The sequence below is a fragment of the Haliaeetus leucocephalus genome, unplaced genomic scaffold (genome assembly GCF_000737465.1).
Source record: "Haliaeetus leucocephalus isolate CR32 unplaced genomic scaffold, Haliaeetus_leucocephalus-4.0 Scaffold144, whole genome shotgun sequence".
Lineage (NCBI taxonomy): Eukaryota > Metazoa > Chordata > Aves > Accipitriformes > Accipitridae > Haliaeetus > Haliaeetus leucocephalus.
In genome coordinates this window covers 1,092,403-1,112,504 of record NW_010972580.1, presented here as the reverse complement: position 1 = coordinate 1,112,504, position 20,102 = coordinate 1,092,403, and the positions used below count along the sequence as shown (strand labels likewise).

The following is a 20,102-nucleotide window of genomic DNA, read 5'->3' as shown; positions in this document are numbered from 1 at the left end:
TCACCCCGGGGTGTCCCTCACCCCGGAGGCCAGCCTCCAGCGGTACCCCCCCGCCTTAAATCCCGGGTAACGTTCTTTTCCAGGCGTTTTTAGTTAGGATACCTCCACGCGCTCCTCCTTCCCGTGCTCTCGCTTTCCACCCTCTTAAAAAAAAAAAAAAAAAAAAAAAAAACGGAAAAAGTTACAGCAGCGTCGCCGAGCTCGTCCCCTCCGCCGCAGCGATGGTCGGTGACCGTCCTGACCCCGGGATCCGGTGAGACCCCGATGGGGACCGGAGCGGAGGAAGCGTGAGTCCCTCACGGCCAAGGCCCTGCGCCCGGCTCCGGCTCCGCAGCCATTTCCCATCGCACAGAGCTGCCTTGAAACCTGTTTATCTGCGTCTTTGGCAAAGGTGGAGGTAACCGTTTGGCGTTGCGGGTGCGTATCTTCAAGAAGAATCTGGGGAGATGGTTGAGTGGCGGGTGAGGAGAACAGGCGCGTGCTGATGTTGGGGGAAAAGTAAGTGTGAACAGGGAGCAGCCCCCAAAAAGCAAAAGAAATCACTCATTTTCCAGCCTGAACATCTCTTATAAGAAGTATATTCTGACGGACACTTAAGTTTCCTCCTCCCCCTTGCACACGCGGCGTGTCGGCTTGCTCTTATGTGCAGGGTGATTATTTTGGTTATTAGGTTTCTGGTATAAAGCACAGTCTTGCAGGCAGGCTTGAAATGGAGGAGCCCGGTTGTGCAACACGTTCTCATCCACTGCTGATCACCTCCTCCAGAGCTGCCGCCTTATTTGCATGAATTAAAACTTAAGAAATAAATCAAGCTGAGGGAATTTCCAGTTTGTAAGCTTCACTAATACGAGAAACAACTTCCCCCAGTAGCCTTAAAACCACCAAAAACCCTGGTGCTGAAAACTGAGATGGTGCAGCAAGGCCAGTCTGAGCATGAATCGATGGTAACTCGACTCAGAGGTGTTTTGGGCCGAGCCAGTGCTCAGGCGTTTGCCCTGACCTTCTGTGCAGCAGGTTGCAAAACCCAGCCGGGGAGCCGGAGCCTGACGGGAGCAGCCGGGAGCCGCTCACTGCTGCAGGCAAACAGGCTAACATATGCTTACTTTTTCCCCCTGTTGCTGGCCGTAACACCGTGATGGTAGCAGGTGCTGGGAGCACACGGCCAGCATAGGGTGATGTACACCGAGTGTATGTCACCACGGTATCTGGCATTGGCAAGCCAGTGCAGGAGTTGGCTGGGTCAGCGGGGCCGGTCGAGCCCTGGGGCTGGTGGCGAGTGCTGTGCCTCACGTCTGGCCGCAAGCTGCATCTGGCTGGCAGCTTGCTGGCAGGGCTGCCTGCGTGTGGGAGGGGAGAGTGGGTATGATCCAGAGGGTCTGCCCTTTGTTTTGCAATTCCCAGGCTGGGGAAAGCAGCCCCTCCCCTCTCAGCGGCCATCCCTGCTGTACCCGGAGGACTTCTCTGCTCTGTTATGCCCTGGCTTAATGAAGAACTTCATTATTTGGGCACTAGGAGACACAACAGGCCTTATCCACGCCAACGAGTGCTTAGGGGCTCTTTAATCACTGGATTATTAAACATATGCTCATCCTTCTGACATCCTTCCATGCCTGCTGGTTATTTACTGGCAGCTCAAGCAGGGAATTCAAGAGGATGACTCCCTTTGGGAGTTCCATTTGGGACCCTTTGGGGAGCTGATGTTTCCAGAGCAGCCAGGTGCCGATGCTGTTCCTAGAGCAGGAAGGTGTGGGATTTTTCCAGGAGGAGGTTGATCAGCTGAGCTGTCAGGCTGCTTGGTGGTGGGTCTGCAGGCAGAGCCCCTGTCCCAGTGCTTGTCCCTGTGCTGGTGGCGGCACGTCTGCCGAGGCTGAGTCCCAACCCCTAGCATCCAGGTTGTGCTGGCTAGTGTAAATTCAGTGAAAAGGAGCCTTTCTTCTGTTTATTCAGGTGCTAGTTTCAGGCTTAGGACAGTTTTTTCTCATGTTATCAGACTGACACTGTGGCAGGGAGGAGGCTTGGCTCTGTGTGGTGGAGGTGGGACTGTGCAAAGTAGTGCTCTGGCCTCAGTTACCCCATGCTGATGCTTCGCTGGTGCACAGATGTGGTAAAAAGCAGCATTCATTAGGTGCCCCATTAAAAGGGTTTCGTTGGCACTTGCTGGCAAGAAAGAACCTGGTTTCTGTGGGACAGGAGAGCTGCTGCAGTCCAAGCAAATCCTAACCCTTGATGCAGCTGCAGCTTCGTGATCCCATCCTTGGGCAGGTGGCAGTGTGAAGGAAAGCAGAGTTGTGCTTCATGGAGAAACTCATGCAGGCAGCTGGGATGGAGGAACCAGAGAAGTGTGGGTTGCTGGTATGGAGCCAGGTGAAGGATGGGGTGGCCTGGATGTGTTGGAGAGGGTGTAGTGCAGTGTGGGAGAGATCCACCCAATCTTCTTGGGACCAGAGGAAAACAGTGTTCCTGCTCATTGGGTAATTGGATTTGGCTTGAAAGGGGCCTGGGGACAACAGCCAGGGCTGGAGCTGTACCAGAAAGCTGCCCAGTAAGCTGTGATGCTGCTTGGGCTGGGTGACCCCACCCTTCCCAAGGGAGATGGTTTCCCAGGCAGGTTTCATCATAGACTGAGCCTCGAGTTAAATTAAGTGATGATACAAAGCAGATGAACGCTGTCTTCTTGGTGCAAGAGGGAGGAAGGCAACAGCGGAGACCACAGGACCCTTTGTTTTTCCTGGGGAAATGTGACAGAGAAGTTCTAAGTGGACAACATCTCCAGAACTTGCTGTTGAAGGCCCTCACTCCATCTTCCTCCATGGGACCTTCTTGGGAGCTCTCAGAGCCGTTCCCTGGGCAGTTTAGCATGGCAGCAGTACCAAAGGCAGCATTTTATGCCAGGCACTATCTTTGGTCTTCCCGTGTGTGCCTCCATGCTGTGTTAGCAGCTGCCAGAGTTTCTCTTTCAAGCGGGAACCCAACACCTTTGTTCCTTGTTCCTACTTGCATTCACCCGTGTTATGATTTGAAGCCCTGTGACCTTTTTTTTGTCTGACCTGTAACATCTAGTGCTTGAAACGTTGCCAGCATGTGTCCTAAATTTCCTCGGTGTCTTTGCCTGTTGCTTTGCCCTTCTTTCTTTGATTTAATTCTTCCTCATCTACTGTTTTTAGCTGAGAAGCGATCTGACTCCTGGAGCTTCTCCCGTATCAAAATATGGCAGGTCTTCCAAGCGGGACGAGCTGCGTTGGGGCAGTTTGGGGGCTTGCTGGGGGTAAGGTGCTGCGTGAGAGCATCTAGATAACACCACCTCCTGGATGAAGATCTCCACCAGCATGAACCCAGGCTTTTCCTGGCACCCTCCCAAGAGAAATTTGCTCACAGATAAGAGCGAACAAAGAGGGGAAGAGAGCCATTTTGGGGTGTGCTGGGGAGGGCTCGGTTGGTCCCGATGCATGCGAAGCCCTGAGCTGAGCGGTGGCTTTAGGCAGCCAGGCTGTCCTTGAGACCAGCTTGGTGTGGAGCTCAAATCCTGTTTGAACAGCGTTTGCTTCTGCGTCTGTCCTAATGGGAAGCACTGCCATCCGGGCATGCGGGGGGGAACTTGCAGGAAGAGCTATTGTTGCCTGGCATCTGTCCAGGGCTCTGCTCCCAAAGCCCCAGGCGAGGATGCATGTGGGCTCTCGCTCGCTGACTGTTAGTATGTACAAAGTTGGATCGCGCCTTTCTGGATGGAGCAAAACAGGACATGCATCGGGAAGAGCCTTTCCCCCTCACTGGGGAGATGCAGGGAAAAGCTGCAGTCTTGGAAGGAAGATGAAGAGAGGCTCTTGAGCTGTTTTCTGAAATGCTGCTTTTCTTCAAGCTTGCTCTCCAGCCCAGCTTCTTCTTGCAGATCCATCCTGCTATTTATTGCTCCCCTTGTTTCTCCTTTCTGCTACCAGCCTCCCAATTTCTGGCCTGCCCTTCCTCAAGAAGGGGCCTTTGGCAAGCAGGAAGGCTCCTGTCATGCCAGCAAACGTCCGTCGGGAAGCCTTCCAGCCTCCCGTTGGATTCAGCTGAAGCTGACTCTCAACAGAGCTCCCCAAACGCAAGTGGCCTGTGCGTTGACCTGGGATGAACCGCTAAACCGCAGCCAGCCCCATTCGTTCCTTCGGCTTTGGCAGGGAACAGAAACAAGCTGTTTTCTGTCCCGTTTCCAAACGGCTTCACTCGCTCTCCGCGGGGAGGGCTGGACGAGGTCCAGCTTTTTCCTCAGAGCTGAGCTTGCAAGGTTTGCCCTTTGTCCGCCCCACTGGCAGGGGTGGTGGGGCAGGGAGGGGAGGACAAGGCAGTACCTGGAGGGGATGGGGCAGCAGCGCTGCCCTGGGTGAAGGGGGGTGAGCAGAGGGACAAGGGGTGTTAGACAGGAACGAGTTAAGGAAGGTCTCTTTGGTTTGAGCTGGTCTAATAAAATTTCCTGAATTTAAGCTCTCTTGTATCCTGCTAATTTCCAGGGCTTCCGAAAAGGGATGGAGGCAGGCTTCACCCCGCTAGGGCTGTAATGCTGCTTCGTGGCTTAGCCAGAGATTTAAGGCTGCGCCATGCTTGCGTGAGTCGAGTCTTAGGAGCCTGCAGCCTTCGGGCAGGAGGCGAGGGGGCTGAGGCTTGCCCGGACAGGGATGCAGTCACTGGTTGAGCACAAGGCAGAGTCTGGCCCTGCTTTGCTGAGAGGCTTCTCCGTTAGCAATTTGCAAATCTTGAGGGGAAACTGAGGGGGGAAAAAACATCTGCATGGAGAATTCTGCCTTCCCTTTTTTTGCTCATCCAAGTGATCAAATGCAGGTCCCTGGTGGGCTGGAACTCACTCCCCTGGCAGCTTAGCTGTGGCTGATGGTTCTCAGATGTTTGTGGAGGTGATGTTAAAGTCTTAAGTATGACCGATCCATTCATCCTTGTGCTGAATCTCTCCCTGCCTCCTCTTCTTGCAACTGAGCAGTCTCTCACCCTCCTAAGAGCAGATGGACAAGCAGGAGAACTTGCACAAGGTGCTATCGCTGATGTGGAGCTGTCAAAGACTCTCTCAGCCAACTTCAGCCAGCCTCCAGATCTCTCATTTCAAGGAAGATCAGAAATGTGACCTGCAGAGGGAGGTAGGAGAGACCTCGGGGCATGGCAGTGGTGAGAATTGCCCTGGCCAAAGGACGGGAGCTGGCCATGGCCCCATCACCTCTTAGTCCAAGCAAACTGCTGACAGCATTCCCCTGTCGGTGCGTGTGGGGAAGGGGTTGGGTTGTCATACATTGTCACGTAGGTAACCTCCCTGACCTTCAGACCAGTTTCCCTGTGGCACTGATCTCTGTCTTCCATGTGGGCTTGAGAAACACCCGGGGGCAGGGGTTTCCCTGAAAACCATCTGTCTTCTCCGTGCTCCTGGTGGGTCTAGGGAACTGCAGGTGACTGCTTGCAGCCTTGGCACTACGCAGCTTTTCTTGGGGCTCCTGAATTTCTGATTAAAAGTTTCACGGCTTCCTCTCATGGCTTATCTGTTCTCCAGAAGCCTTTGCAGGTGAGTCAGCATGGTTATGGGAGCGTGGTCCTCCTGTAGCCACACTGTACTGGCAAACAGTATTTACTCAGTACCTGTGTTTTTTAATGTTGCAAAGGGTGTGGATCTTGGTGCTGCCTCTCCTCCCAGCCCTGCCATGGAGGATTTCTTGATAAACCCGGAGAAACTGGGTTCTTGCTTTGTGGTTTTTGGCAAAAGTGGAGGCGCTGCTGGCTGTGGTCGGCTCTTGGCGATGCCGGCGCAGTCCTGCTTGTCACGAGAAGTTGCGCAAATGTGGCTGATCAAAAGGAGAGAAACATCTGGGGGCTGTTAGGAAGAAGAAACAGGCTTGTGCCTTGTAGCAAAGGCAGGTTAGTGAGCTCAGGCTCTGGAAGTGCTGCTTAAAAGGAAGGGTGAGCAAAGTGGAGACAGTATTTGGTTGTGTAACGGGCTCAGCCCATGCTTCATGTGCGTGTTTTTGAACTCCGCGTGCGGCACTAATACTGTGGCCTGCTGCTGCTTGACCTCCCAGCTGCAATACACTTCTCAATGCAGCACTTGGTGTGTTTTTGGGATCTCCCACTTGCAGAGACACCCATGACCTTGGGCTCCAGAGCGGGAGCAACTCAAGCTCTTGGCTTTCTGTTTACCAGCTTTTTGGGAAGGAGGCGAGTGTGTTTTGGCTCCAGCTGCCATCAAAGCAACCCCCCTGCCGCAGCTCTGAGCCTGCCCATAAAACCTGCGGAGGACAGGCTGGCTGCCGGTGGTGATCTTGTGCTGCAAGCCCTCCTGCACTCGGGATTTATGCTGAAATTAATGCCTGTATGCAGATAAGCTCATCAACTTAGTGTTGCCTTGCTGGGCTCCTTTGGGATAATGAGTTGGCTTTGTTAGCTCTCTTCCATGGCACAGCCATGTGCCCCAGCAGGGCGGTGGGAGGGGAGCTGTGGGGGATGTCCTGGCACATTGAGGAGCCTGCAGCAGGGGAGAAATGTTGCTCTGCTGGCTTGGTGGCTCTCCCAGCCTCACATCTTGGCAGCAGGGAGCTTGAGGATCAAAGGATCCTGGGAGGCTGTTGGCTCAGACTGTTGATGAAGCAGGCTGGAGCACGTAGGGGCAACTGGCGGGTTGTGGGGTGCTGTCACCAATTGTCAAGGGCTCCGGGAGGGATGTGTGGGGTGTAGACCTGGTGGCACCTGTGAGCCAGCAGTGTGGGTGCTGGCTTGCCAAACTGCTCTGCTCCAGAGCATGCAGAGGGGCTGTGAGTGCTGCCCTGGGTTGGGACCCCTTGGAGGAGTGGCTAGGTATTGCTTCATGGCTCGTCAATGCCCTTTCTGTGTCCCTGGAGGTGGAAGGATGGGAGCTGGCATGCTGGCAGGGGGTGAGCTCTTGCCTCCATCCCCTGTGCGCGGGAGCTCATCTTCCTGCCTGCCTGCCAGCCTCATGACCAGTGCCATTAGGAAGTGGGATTGCCCTGCTCCCCGCCCAGGCATTGTGTCTGCCAGCACTGCTGCTTTCTGGAGAGGAACCCACAGCACAACCCACGCCACAGTCTTTGATGTCCCCAGGGTGAAGGCTTTGCAGGCAATGACCCTCGTGATGGGACCTTGTGATGCGCCATGTCCAATGTCTCCTGCTGCGTGGTGGTGGCTCAGGGCCACACATGGCTTTGGCTCTGTGCCGGCTGGCAGGCCCAGGCTTCCCCTGCGGTCAGTGGCTTCTGCTCGTCCTGGTTCTACTTTCCTGTCACTCTTCCTGCAGCAAGGAAGGCTGCAGCTCCTGACATTCTTCCCTTCTCCCTTCCCTGTCCCTCACCTGCACCGCGGAACAGGGTACAGCCCCAGAAATCTTTCCCAGGGAAAAAGCGAGAGGGCAGATGGCATCCGCTGGTCCCCAGCAAAGGTCAAGCCCTCTCACAGGGCAGTGTTTAATGCACACGCTTTTTCTTTTCTCTTCCCCGCTAGCGCCCCGGGATGCCACCCGGCAGCCGGATGCCCATGGCAGGGCTGCAGGTGGGACCACCTGGAGCTCCCCCCTACGGAGCAGCCTCCCCGATGAGACCCGGCCTGCCGCAGTCGATGATGGACCCCTTCAGGAAGCGCCTGCTGACCCCCCAGGCACAGCCGCCACTGGCCACCCAGAGGAGAGGGTAAGGGGCTGGCACCCCCCCACTCCAGGATGGATACCCACAGCAGGCTGGAGGCAGGCTGTTTGACCCACTAGGTCCTGGCTGCGCTTCGCTGCAGAAACCCACAGCTCCCTGCCCTGCTGCAGAGGGGAGAGCTGCTTGCAGCAAGGCGGGAGCCTGCTTGGCTTGCCGGCAGGCTCCCCCTCAGCTGGCACTGCTGGTGGTGGGAAACCTGCCAGAGCCCGGGGCTGGGATGTTTTGCGATGACGGGGGGGTGGGGTTGGGGGCAGAGATCACTCAGCTTGCAGCTTCCCTGTGCTCTGATCTCCATGCCAGTAACCGAAAAGCCTCCCTCCCTGCACTTGTGCTTGCCAGAGGCCCCAGCACCAGCTCCTCGGGGTCTTTTTCCTTCTCACAGGGTTTTTTGTGCTGGCTCTGGCAGGCACAGACGTGAGTGGAAATGGGACAGGGGTGGCAGGTTGTAGAGATGCTCCCCAGAGCTGCGGTCTCGGTAGGGCTGTTTGTTGGGGCTGTTTGTTGGGGCTGGTCTTGTCAAGCCATGGGGCTCTGCCAGCAGCTCCTCGCTTGTTTACAACGTTGCTAATCCCTTCACTCTGTTTGTTTTCCATGAGGGCTTCTTGATTACTGGCAGCTGTTCCTCAAGGCAGGGTCCCCTGGTCTTAATGGATACTTGGGTCCCGTTCCCTGCCCTGGTTGTGTGGCAGGGCCGACAGCTCAGGTGGCTCCATGATCCCTCCGCAGGGCATCACAGCCTCTGCACAGCGCCTGTGCATCCCTTCAGTGCTCCAGAGCAAGCTGGGGATTAAGGACAAGGGGCAGCTCGCCTCCAGGCAAGGACGTCAGCAGCCAGATAAGGCTGCAGCTCCATTCCTGGGGGCTGGCTGCATGGGATCAGCCGTGCTCGGCTGGTTGAGCATCCTTGTTCCCAGCTGGCTGCGGATCAAGGCATCAGGAACTCCCAGTTGCTAATGGAGTGGCCAAACCCTGCAGTGCAGGAAGTATTTAATATGGCAAGAAGAGCTCAAAGAAGCGCTCTGACACCCATCTTAGCTAGGGCTGCCCTCCCGACACGTCCTCCTGCTCAAGCAGCCGTGGGGCAGCCAGCGTGCCTTGGACACCTCGAGATGGCAGCACGAACGCCCACATTAGCTGCCCTGCTGCTTCACATGCTGCAGAGGGAAAGGGACTTCCTTTTGCCTGCTGGACTCTGCCCCGTCTCTTACGTGTGCAGCAGAATGGGAGCAGAGCATTTCCCCATGTATGCAGGCATTAAGTCTGAATTTAACGGGGCATCGGGGTGGGCTCAGGCTGAGGGCGGGCCAGGAGCCTGCAGCATGCAGGAGGGCAGGAGGGCCCAGGGCCCTGTGGTCTGAAGGAGTACTACAAGCTTGGAGAGAGCTAAAATGGCTCTGAGCAAGGCTGCAGCCGTGCTGTGGCTCTAGAGGCCCCCCTGCTTCCTCTACCCATGATGATTTCAGCCCACTGTGACAAGGTTGGTTTGGTTTAAGCTGGTTTTAAGTGAGCTTCTGGAACTGGGCTTTGGTTTGTAGCACTGGGAGAATGGGATGGCCACTTCCAGAGAGAAAACTCGGGAACGCTGTCTTGCAGATGGGAGCATGCCTGCAGCTGCAACTTTGCCTTGCTCCTGCCCTGGAGCACCTTTAGCAAGCAGCAGCAAACCAGACACAGGGACTGGATTCCTTCCCTTGACTTGCCCGCAGGGATATGTTTTCTTACTTATTTGCTTTCCTGCACTGATCCAAGGGCTTGTGCTCTAGGTGCTCTTATAGCCTTTCTTTATTCTCCTCCTGCAAGTCCAAAGTCTCTGTCACACAGAGTAGCCCCAAAAGGGGACCTGCTCCCCCAGACCTGTTCACTGCAGTGGGAGCCTCAACATCTGGCTCAGACTGAGCCATCCACGTGGCACGCAGCTGGCACTGCCACTGTGAGTCCTCTCCCTGGAGCCTGGATGGGGCCAAAAGAGCCACCAGGCTCTTGGTGTACAAACAGAGCTCAGTGTTGTCCCTTGAGACTCACTGCTGCCCAAGCATGGGATGTGCAGCAGCTTCCCACCAGGCATGCAGCAAGGTGTTTTGCAAAAGCTGCAGCATGATTATTTTTTTTCTTCCCTGTCTCTGTGCTTTTTGCAGGGTGAAAAGGAGGAAGATGGCTGACAAGGTCCTGCCGCAGAGGGTGAGTGCTGCCTCAGTACGTGGGGAAGGAGCTGAGCTGCCGGAGGGAGGTGGTGCATCCATGCTGCCTTCCCAGGGCAGCTGGGGTGATGAGGTCCTCGTGGGGAGGAGTATCTCACTGGGCCACATCCTGCCTGCCAGTCACTTCTACCTGGTCCCAAACCAACCTGGAAGATTTCTGTCTCATTCTCTGGGTGGTGGGATTGGTTTGGGGTGTGCACAAGTTGGACAAGCAGGACTTGGGCAAGCAAGAAGCAGCAGTGGCTTGGGGTGGAGACCCCAGGAGGACCCTAAGCCTCTCCTGAGTGTCCCTCTTGACAATCCAGGGTTGTGTTACCTGCCTGTGACACCAGGCAGGCTGCTGGGCACAGTGACAGGCTCCAAACTGAGGTCTGCATTACAGCTTTGTGATTTAGGGAGAGCTTTGCAGGGCTGTAGTCTTTGCTTGAAATGAGAAATTGGTGCTGTTGTGCTGGAGTCATCACATGGTGACTCCTTACTGTGTCAGCCCAGCACCAGTAGTGCTGCTGGGGTGGGTGTGGGGGATGCAGCCCCATCCCAGCATGCAAGGGACTGATCATTTCTGTTTGACAGATCCGGGAACTGGTCCCAGAATCCCAGGCCTACATGGACCTCCTCGCCTTTGAGCGCAAGCTGGACCAAACCATTGCTCGGAAGAGGATGGAGATTCAGGAAGCCATTAAGAAACCACTGACGGTGCGTGGCAGTGAGGGCGAGTAGCCGGATGGGGTGGGAGGCTACAAGGTGGGTGCTGCTGTGGGTGCTGGCAGTTACCCTCTCACTCCAAGCATCCCTCCCTCTCTATTTTCCTATTTTTAACCCCATGCAACGCTCCAGGCTTGGGGAAGAGTGGCTGGAAAGCTGCCTGGCAGAAAAGGACCTGGTGCTGCTGGTCAACAGCCGGCTGAATGTGAGCTGGCAGCATGCCCAGGTGGCCAAGAAGGCCAATAGCACCCTGGCTTGTATCAGAAATCCAGGCTGCTCAAGGAGGTGGTTGAGTTGCCATCCCTGGAGGTATTTAAAAGATGTGTAGATGTGGTGCTTAGGGACATGGTTTAGTGGTAGACTTGGCAGTGCTAGGTTAATGGTTGGACTTGATGATGTTAAAGGTCCTTTCCAACCTAAACAATTCTATGATTCTATTCCACAGCAAAAGCGGAAGCTGAGGATTTACATCTCCAACACTTTCACCCCAGCCAAAGAAGAAGGGGAGGGTGGTGAGCGCGTGGCCTCCTGGGAGCTACGAGTGGAGGGCAAACTGCTGGAGGACGTAAGAATACAGGCAGGGATGAAGTGGTGGGAGGAGTACTGGTGCTCTGTGCTGAGAGCTTGGCTGGAGTGGATATGACCCTCTGCTTGCTGGGTGCTGGAGACAGTGTTTGGGCTGGGACCCTCCGTGGCTGGCAGTGTCAGGCCAAGTCTCCCCCGCTCTATTTTGCAGCCGAGCAAGCAGAAGAGGAAGTTCTCCTCCTTTTTCAAGAGCCTCGTCATCGAGCTGGACAAAGAGCTGTACGGGCCAGACAACCATCTGGTGGAGGTGAGAGGGGAGGCTCCCGGCCACGCTGTGGGCCTGCTGCTTACCCTGTGGGTGCTCAGCTCCACAGCCCAGCATCTGTCCCCGCTATGAGAGGAGGTTGAGCAAGGTGCTTTTGGGTGCCGGGAAGTGGTGCCAAGCCTTCCTTGGAGGACCACACTACCGTGCTTTCCAGGCTCAAGTTTACAGCTGCGTTTTCTTCCCTGGTACTGGCTGGTGGCCAATGTGATGGCTCCTGGCAGCAACTGCTGCCTGCTCGGCTCTTAACCCCCTCACACCCACAGATACGCAGCTAGAGCCGAGAGGTGTGGGGCTGCAGCGAGGACATGGCTCCGAGAGGCAGCTTGGGCAGCCCTGGGACCCACAGATTTGCAAAAGTGAGCCCAACACAGGTGATGATGCCACAGAAAGGCTCATCTGTACATCCCAAAGCCAGATGGGAAGAAAGGTCTGCACTGTTGCCTCTCAGCCCACTGCCTAGCTGGAAGGTCCTCGGGGAGATTAAGCACTGCCTGTGAGTGGGATCAGAGCCTTTTTGGGTCCTCCTGCCTGGAGGAGACTTTCCCTGCACGCAGCTCACACTTTTCCCACAAGGAAACACTTATTTCTGTGGTGGTGCCTCCTGTGGTGGGGGTGAATCCTGTTCACGTGCAGGGTGGTTTGTGAGCAGCATTGATACGCATCCCCTGCAGTGGCTGAGGCAGGATTGATCCCGCTCTGACTCCAGGAGCTGTTTGAGCCCTTGATGTCAAGTGCTCAGGGCTGTATCTCCCCCAGCCCATCCAGAGTCCCATCCGCCTCTGGGCTGGAGCACATCAAGCTGTATCTGTTGGACTGGGTAGGCTCTTGGCTGAAACCCACTGGGGTCAGACTCCCAGGAACTGACAGGTCTGCCTCTGCTAGACCCCTGCACAGAGCCCAAGCACCAGCTCTCTCTGCTCCTGGCTGCACACACAAAGCCTGTTTAGTGGGTGGCTTCTCATGGTCCCGGAGTTGACCAGTGTCCCCTTGGTATCTTGTAGTGGCACCGGCTGCCCACAACCCAGGAGACCGATGGCTTCCAAGTGAAGCGGCCTGGTGATGTTAATGTGAAATGCACTCTGCTGCTCATGCTGGATCACCAGGTAGGGGCCCTGGGGCCGCATGGGTGCTGGCTGTGCCCTGCTGCCCTTCCTTCAGCGCGGCTCATCTGTATGGGGCAGTCCGGGGGGGGCAGATGGGCCTGGGCTGGGGCAGGGCCTTGTATGAGGCTGTTGGGGGACTGTGGGAATAGAAAGGAGCACAGAGAGCTCCAGGCATGGACCCCGCAGCCTGCGGTGATACAAGGGCCGTGTGGGGCACTGTGCTCAGAGGAGGGGCCCTTCCAAGTGCCAGACAGACCTCCTTTATCTTGTGTGTCCCTGCAGCCACCACAGTACAAACTGGACCCTCGCCTGGCTCGCCTACTCGGGGTGCACACCCAGACCCGTGCCAGCATCATGCAGGCGCTCTGGCTCTACATCAAGCACAACAAGCTGCAGGACAGTCATGAGAAGGAGTACATCAACTGCAACCGCTACTTCCGCCAGGTCAGCCCTTGCCCCGTAGCACCAGCATGCTTTGCTGGGAGGAGAACATCCTTCCCACCCCCAGTAAGGCCAGAAGAAGCATCTTTTTTGGCTCGCAAATAGACATTCCAGTCTGCCCAGTCTCAGTTTATGCCCCTTCCCCAGGCTCTGGCTTGCATCCGTCAGCCTGCCATGCTCAAACCAGGGCTGGGTGATTCCCCCCCTCCTGCCTGGCCCTTTCTGTGACGGGTGGAAGGAGGCCCTGCCATGGACAGCAAACGCTCTGCTTTGCCCCTCCAGATCTTTAACTGCGTCCGCATGCGCTTCTCTGAGATCCCCATGAAGCTGGCGGGGCTCCTGCAGCACCCAGATCCCATCATCATCAACCACACCATCAGGTAGGGATGGAGAGTGCACTGGGGAGCATTCCCCGGGGCTGGTGGGCTCTGTGGGGTGGAGGGGCAGGAGAAGAGGGCAGTACCTGCAGGAGCTACGAGGTATCCAGCCCAAAGCAGCAGCGAGCACAACGCGCTTGGCAGGGGGAGAATGAGTCAAATTTGGGAGTTTCTTGGGGCAGTCAGTGGGCTACTTGTTTTGCTGTCGGGGGAGTCAATCCATCCCTACAGCAAGGTGGAAGCTGAGGAAATCCCCCCCCCAACACCCTCTTTCCTCCCAGCGTGGACCCCAATGACCAGAAGAAGACGGCCTGCTATGACATCGATGTGGAGGTAGACGATCCCCTGAAAGCTCAGATGAGCAACTTCCTGGCTTCCACCACCAACCAGCAGGAGATCGCCTCCCTGGATGCCAAGGTGCAGGGACCGCTGCGAAGGGGTAGCCCTGCCTGGCAGCAGGGTGGCACTTCAAGGCTGCACTGCAGAGCTGGGGGGGAGCTTGGTGGCAGTTATGTCCTGTTCTAGGGGGACAGGACAGCTCCCTTTCACCCCTTGTCATCTCACTCTCACCCGTTGTCATCTCCCTAGATTCATGAGACCATTGAATCCATCAACCAGCTGAAGACACAGCGTGATTTCATGCTGAGTTTCAGCAACAACCCACAGGATTTCATCCAGGAATGGATCAAATCCCAGAGGAGGGACCTCAAGGTAAAACCCTGGGGCGGCTGGGCAGAGTGAGGGGCTGAGGTGGGGTCTGGCCCTGGCGCTTACCCCATGTCACCCCCACCTCGTTTTGCTCAGATCATAACAGATGTGATCGGGAACCCCGAGGAGGAGCGGCGAGCAGAGTTCTACCAGCAGCCCTGGGCACAGGAGGCTGTGGGCAGACACATCTTCGCCAAGGTGGGCTCCGTGCTGTGCCCGTGGGGTGCTGCAGCAGGTTGGGATGGCAGCAGAGGGGCCCCTGGGGCAGCCCTTCTCCCTGCCTGACTGCCCTCATCTCCTCCAGGTCCAGCAGCGTCGGCAGGAACTGGAACAAGTGCTCGGGATCCGCCTCACCTAAGGGGCTGGCGGGGGCTCGGGAGCTCCTTCTCCTCTCCCTGCTGCCTGAGCCTGATGGTACTTCTTACTGGAATCAAATACAGCACTTGCACAAACCCTACGTGCCTGGAGGGATTCGGAGCCACTCGCACCCCTGGGCTCCCCTCGGCCGGGAAGCTCTAGCCACAGGCAGAGCACAGCGGAGGGTCCCCCGGTTCCCCCCAAAGTCCCGCTGCAGCCCTTCTGCTGCATTAACGCATCCTGCTTTTGCATTGTGCCGTTTGCCTCTTCCCCGTAGCACTGACCGCAGCCCTCCTGCTCGCTCCCCTCCTCTGGCCAAAAGCCCTCCTGGAGTTGCTGCCCAGCAGGGAAAAGCTGCCTGTGCCGCCCAGGAGCCGCTGCCTGCCCTGCCAGCCCTCCCTGAGCCCAGCCGCTGCGAAGGCAGGCCCGGCCCTGCCCCTCTTCAACCAAAGTTTTGTCATTCCAAATGCCAGCCCCCCCCTGCTGGTGCCCGACGTTTTGCACTATTTTTGTGAACAGGTTTTATAAAAAAAAAAAGGAAGCGTTTTGTACAGTGGGTTTGTATTTGATTAATATATTGAGTTCCTCTTACTGCACTCATTGCCTCAATCTATGCAGTGGTTCGTGGTGTTCTCAGAGGGCTGGCTTGGCCCAAGCTGTTCTTTTTATACGTAACCAAGTTTTTTAGCATTAAGTTTTTGACAATCAGTTGATTACTCCACCCCCCCTGCTGTTTTACATAATTAGCAACACATCTTGTGAGCGATATGAGGTGTCAGGGGGGGCAGAGGGGGTAGCTCTGCCCCCAGCAGCCTGTGGGTAGCGGGGTCACTGGGCTCTGAGCACACCCCACCAGTCAGTGGGGCACCAAGAGAACTGGAGATGCTGGGGAGGGAGGGGACCACAGCACTGGGGCTGAAGGGACGGTGCCACCACCCACCAGACCCGCTGAAGTGCCTTAACCCCGCTGGCCCCTTGCCCGCAGGCTCCTCAACCCCGGGTGGTCACAGGCGGGGGGGGGGTGTTTACATATTCCCAGGGTGTACGGCTCAGGGGTGCCTGCTCTGCCTCTTGTGTAACCATTTTTTGTCTATTTTGGATATTTTCTAATAAAACCAGTTAGCAGCAGCTCCCTGTGTGCGTGTGCTGGAGTCCTGCAGCCCCCCCCCCCCTTCTCCAAATCAGCACCCAGATGTGGCCATTAGCAGCACTTTATTATAGAGACAACGCTGCCCAAGGAGCAGCCCCAGCCTCACCGTTACTTCCACAGCTTCTTGATGGACATGTTCTTCTCACTGTCCTTCTGCATCACCTGGGCAAGGAGGAGGAGACAGTTGGTTCCAAGCATGGAGAAGGCACTGCAGCCTCCATCTCCACCCAGGTTCTGGCTGTGCACCACCACCCCAGCCTCTTCCATGTCACTCACCAAGGGACAACCCCCTTAACACTTGTTTGGCCCCAGAGCTGACCCCCTTCAAACTTCGCAGGTCCCAGGTCCTGGCAGACGCCACCCAGGACAGTTTGTGGTCCCAGAACAAGGAGCTGTCTGTGGAGGAAGCCACCAGCAACACCCCCCTTTGCCTCCCCCACGGCACTTACCTTGGCAACAGCCATTTCAAAGTCTTCTTGTGTGACGTGCACCCGTCTCTCCCTCAGCGCGTACATGCCAGCTTCTGTGCACACCCCCTGCAAGGGACAGAGATGTCACCCACTGCTCCCCACTCTGCCAGCCCCACTGCCACGGCAGTGGCCCCAGCTCACCTTCACTTCTGCGCCTGACGCCCCTGGCATCAGCTCTGCAATCTTCCGCAGGTTGATGCCCCGTGTCAGGTTCATTTTCCGGGAGTGGATCTTGAGGATGTCCAGGCGAGCCTGGAGGAGAGCAGCAGCAAAGCGAGGGTTGGAGCTGCAGGAATTGCTCCCAGACAGGGCTGGGGACAATGCGCTCCCACCAGGGAGCAGATCAGGACAGCAGAGGACCAAGGGAGAGCCAGTGCCTGCCGTGGGGCACCCCACCTACCTCCTCGTTGGGAGGGGGGAACTCGATCTTCCTGTCAATGCGGCCAGGGCGCAGCAGAGCTGAGTCCAGGATGTCGATCCGGTTCGTGGCCATGATCACCTGCATGGGGAGAGCCACTGTCACCATTCCAGACACCCCGCTGCAACCACAGGGCCAGCAGGACCCTGGCCCGTCCCCAGGCAGGGATGACACCCTCCTACCTTGATGTTCTTGGTGGCCTCAAAGCCATCGAGCTGGTTGAGGAGCTCCAGCATCGTGCGCTGCACCTCGCTGTCCCCGCCAGAGCCCCCCTCCAGGCGGGAGGAGCCGATGGAGTCGATCTCATCCATGAAGATGATGGAGGGAGCATGTTCCCGGGCCATCACAAACAGCTCCCGCACCATGCGGGCACCTGTGGGGAGCAGAGAGGGCTGAGCCTTGGCACTGCACACAGCTCAGCACAGCCAGTGTGCTTCCGCCTGCCCTGGACATCCCGCGAAAGGCCAGTCCCGAGGCCACCCAGTACCGCAAGAGCTCTCACTGGGGCGCCGGCACAAGAAGCTGCCTCCCCCTGCATCCTTTTACCTTCGCCAATAAACTTCTGCACCAGCTCGGAGCCCGACACACGGATGAAGGTGCAGTCGGTGTGGTGGGCCACAGCCCTGGCCAGCAAGGTCTTGCCTGTTCCGGGGGGTCCGTAGAGCAGTACGCCCTGAAACAGCCACATGGATGCCTCAGTACCGTTCCCAGGCCAGGCTCAGCACCTTGTCCGTGCCTGCACAGGCAGCCACACCCTGACAGGGGACATGGGGACGCCCCCAGGGGTGACACAGGCAGCATCACAGTGGCACCACAGAACCCCTAAATGCTGACCCCCACCACAGACCCACAGCAGCAGGACTTGCCTTGGGCTGGGCGATCCCCAGCGCCTCAAAAAGCTCAGGGTGCTTGACGGGCAGCTCGATCACTTCCTTGATCTCCTTTATCTGCTTGTCCAAGCCCCCGATCATCTCATAAGTGGAATCCGGAACCTTCTCCACCATCATCAGGGACACGAGAGGGTCCACTTTGTTGGGCAGGATCTTGTGCAGCGTATAGCTATCGTTGCGCAGGGCCACGCGGCAGTTTGGGGTCACCTGCAGCAAGAGCAAAGGGGAGCTCAGCATCCCCGTGGCAGAGAAGGGATCAGGCAGCGCCAGGCTGCCTGGAGGGAGCGGTGGCATCCCCTCCCACAGCCCCAGGACACTCACATCATTAATGTCGATGTTCTTGTCCACATCCACCACAAACTTCCCCTCTGGGTGCACCTGGAAGGCAGCAGTTGCCACTGTGAGATATTTTTCCAAGAAGTCCCCTGTTGCGTGCCTGATATCCACACCGGCTGCTCGGAGCAGGAGGAAGGAGCCAGAGAGCTCAGCTGCCGCCAAACACCCTGCAGCCCCTCCTACCACCAGGAAGCCCTAAGCCAGCTGCCTCCCATCAGCCTGGGGAAGGTTTGGGCCCAGGAGAGCTGCTGCAACATGCTTCTCTGGAGAAAGAGCTCTCGTGTCATGTCTTTTAGTTGTTATATCTCCCCAAAGTGCATGTTCACACTTGCTCCAACCCCCGTGGGGTCAAAGGGAGGGTCTGTCGGACCCTACCCCGCTCACCCCTGCTCTGCCCCAGACCCAGTCACCCTCAGGACAGCTCAGCCTCGTACCTTGACAAGCACTTTCTTCTTGTCCATGGCTCTCACCACTTCTCCCACATAGGAGCCCTGCTCCTGCAGCAGCTGCAGCTCCTCCCGCAACAGGCGCACTGCAGAGAGGGAGACGTCAGCACCAGCCACAGGCAACTGTGCCCTGAACCCCTGCCCATGACAGAGGGGCAGCACTTGCCACAGTGGCTGGCAACTGTGCCAGGAGCCACCAGCCCAGCAGGTAGGACCAGCCCCAGAGCCCCAAGTGAGGAAGATAAGAGGAGCCAAGCCATACCCTTAGCGTTCAACTCATTTCTCTGTGCTTGCAGGCGCCGCAGGTTCTGGCTCTTCTCATTCACAATGAGCTGTTGGGAGAAAAGCTTCGCTGAGTCCTCAGCGTCCTGTGCAGCATTCACATCAACCCAACATGGGCACCAGCACAATGGTCTTTGTCACGGGACAGGGACCTGGACGGGGACAGCCCTTCCCAGCAGGACGTGGCCAGCCAAACCCCACTGCCAAGAGTTGAGCAACACTTCACACACACGCAGCAGTGCTGTCAGCTCGTAGGACTGAGACTCATCTCATTCACTCCCACCACCCAAAGGTTGGGTCCTGCTGGTAGATACCACCCTGGGGCAGTGCTTCTTCCAGAGCAGGGCACCTGCAGCACAGAAAAAGCTATGGGTGCTCTTGAGGCAAGTGTAGGCACAGGGACACGGCCACACTGCCCCAGCTGGAACCACAGTGATGCCACTCTAGAGCAGGCCAACTGGGCATCTCCTGGGCAGCCAGGACTGGCTCACCTGTAGCTCCTCGATCTTGGACAGGTAGTACTGCCGGAGCCCTGTGCCACCTTTCCCATCGTCCATCTCCATCTGCGAGAGAACAGAGCTCAGCAGCACCGGCCTTAGCCCCAAGGGCCACCCATTCCAGCTGGAGCCTCGAAAACACGTCATTACTCTCAGTCAGCCTCCGTGCTGACCCTCTGGTCCCTATTTTTCCCTCCGACCTTCCCGGGTCAGGTCTCGGGTCCTCGCTTTTCCTCCCACCCATCTTCGGCCTCCCCGGGCCGGTGCCCAACAGCAGCCCCCAGGCTCCCCTTCCCTGCGAGTCTCACCATCCCCACCCACACAGCCCTTCGCCCTCCTCACTATTCCCTCCTGGATCCTCGTCCCGCATCCCCCAAGGCCTGCCCCAGGCCCCGGTCGGCCCCCGCTCCCTCGGGGAGACTGAGGCGAGACCGCCGAGTCACGGTGCCCGCCAGGCCCCGACCACACCCGGGCCCAGCAGAGCCCCGGGGCAGCACGGCGCGACCCGAGCACCCCGCGGCCAGCGACCGCACCCCGCTCCAGCCCGGACGAACCTGCTCGGGCCCGTCCACCGCCATCTTCTCCGCCGGCATCGGGACCCCGGCTCGGCTCCTGCCGGCACTAAAGATGGCCGCCGCCTTCCTTCCGCTGCCCGCCCCCCGCGCGCCAGGCGTGATGGCGTCACTTCCTCTCACCACCCTACCGCCGCGACACGGGCGCCCTCGCCGCAGAGAGCGCATGCGCAGTATGGCGTCCGGGGCGTGAAGTGTGCATGCGCAAGTGCAGCTCTCTCGAGTCTGTGCCTTGCCGCCATCTTGGTACGGTCAAAGGTGATTTCTCCGTATCACGAAGCACCGGAGGTGCAAGGGAGGCTGCAGACGCGCCTCCAGGGGGTCTCGTTAACGTTCGCCCTTCTTCCGCCCAGGGCAGCACTCCTGGCTGCGGCAGCGGGGACGCGCCACACCCAAAATGGCGGGGAGGGTGAGCGGAAGCGGAAGTCGGTCGGCTCGCGTGGCGCACGCCGGGAAGGCGGTGTGGGCACGCGGCGGCGGGACCGGGACCGAGACCGGGATCGGGATCGGGACCAGGATCGAGATCGTGTATGCGTGTCTGTCTGTCTGTCTGTCTATGTGCTGGGGGCAGCGGTAGCGGCTGCGGCGTGGGCTGGGGAAAGGGGGGACCGGGGTGTCAG

At 57.7% G+C, this 20,102-nt stretch overlaps 2 protein-coding genes across 3 annotated transcripts; one reads left to right on the top strand and one right to left on the bottom strand.

Annotated features, from left to right (window-relative positions):
• The first annotated feature begins 4,383 nt into the window (after nucleotides 1–4,383).
• On the top strand, nucleotides 4,384–15,405 carry SMARCD2 (SWI/SNF related, matrix associated, actin dependent regulator of chromatin, subfamily d, member 2). The gene is made up of 12 exons (XM_010561352.1): nucleotides 4,384–7,667; nucleotides 9,818–9,860; nucleotides 10,454–10,576; nucleotides 11,031–11,150; nucleotides 11,322–11,417; nucleotides 12,437–12,538; nucleotides 12,821–12,982; nucleotides 13,262–13,359; nucleotides 13,638–13,773; nucleotides 13,945–14,067; nucleotides 14,161–14,262; nucleotides 14,369–15,405. The coding sequence occupies exons 1-12, from the start codon at nucleotides 7,492–7,494 to the stop codon at nucleotides 14,420–14,422; spliced, it is 1,335 nt and encodes a 444-aa protein (XP_010559654.1). The 5' UTR covers nucleotides 4,384–7,491; the 3' UTR covers nucleotides 14,423–15,405.
• Nucleotides 8,633–19,567, bottom strand: PSMC5 (proteasome (prosome, macropain) 26S subunit, ATPase, 5). 2 transcript variants are annotated; one of them, XM_010561354.1, is made up of 13 exons: nucleotides 19,465–19,567; nucleotides 18,905–18,976; nucleotides 18,394–18,463; nucleotides 18,120–18,217; nucleotides 17,671–17,727; nucleotides 17,326–17,556; nucleotides 17,006–17,132; nucleotides 16,642–16,832; nucleotides 16,442–16,540; nucleotides 16,183–16,293; nucleotides 16,021–16,107; nucleotides 15,678–15,733; nucleotides 8,633–8,651 (listed from the first exon to the last, which is right to left on the bottom strand). In XM_010561354.1, exons 1-12 carry the CDS (start codon nucleotides 19,501–19,503, stop codon nucleotides 15,680–15,682), a joined length of 1,236 nt encoding a protein of 411 aa, XP_010559656.1. In that variant the 5' UTR covers nucleotides 19,504–19,567; the 3' UTR covers nucleotides 8,633–8,651; nucleotides 15,678–15,679. The 2 variants fall into 2 exon arrangements, with proteins under 2 accessions (XP_010559656.1, XP_010559655.1); XM_010561353.1 differs by lacking the exon at nucleotides 8,633–8,651 and having other exon boundaries at nucleotides 15,414–15,733.
• Between the last annotated feature and the right edge of the window lie 535 nt (nucleotides 19,568–20,102).

Coding starts and splice junctions, on each gene's coding strand:
- SMARCD2 (XM_010561352.1), top strand. CDS start 7,492: ATGCCACCCGGCAGCCGGATGCCCATGGCAGGGCTGCAGGTGGGACCA. Junction 10,577..11,030: donor CCATTAAGAAACCACTGACG/GTGCGTGGCAGT, acceptor TCTATTCCACAG/CAAAAGCGGAAGCTGAGGAT. Junction 14,263..14,368: donor GCAGACACATCTTCGCCAAG/GTGGGCTCCGTG, acceptor CATCTCCTCCAG/GTCCAGCAGCGTCGGCAGGA.
- PSMC5 (XM_010561354.1), bottom strand. CDS start 19,503: ATGCCGGCGGAGAAGATGGCGGTGGACGGGCCCGAGCAG. Junction 18,464..18,904: donor CCAAGATCGAGGAGCTACAG/GTGAGCCAGTCC, acceptor TTCTCCCAACAG/CTCATTGTGAATGAGAAGAG. Junction 17,557..17,670: donor AGAACATCGACATTAATGAT/GTGAGTGTCCTG, acceptor CTCTTGCTGCAG/GTGACCCCAAACTGCCGCGT.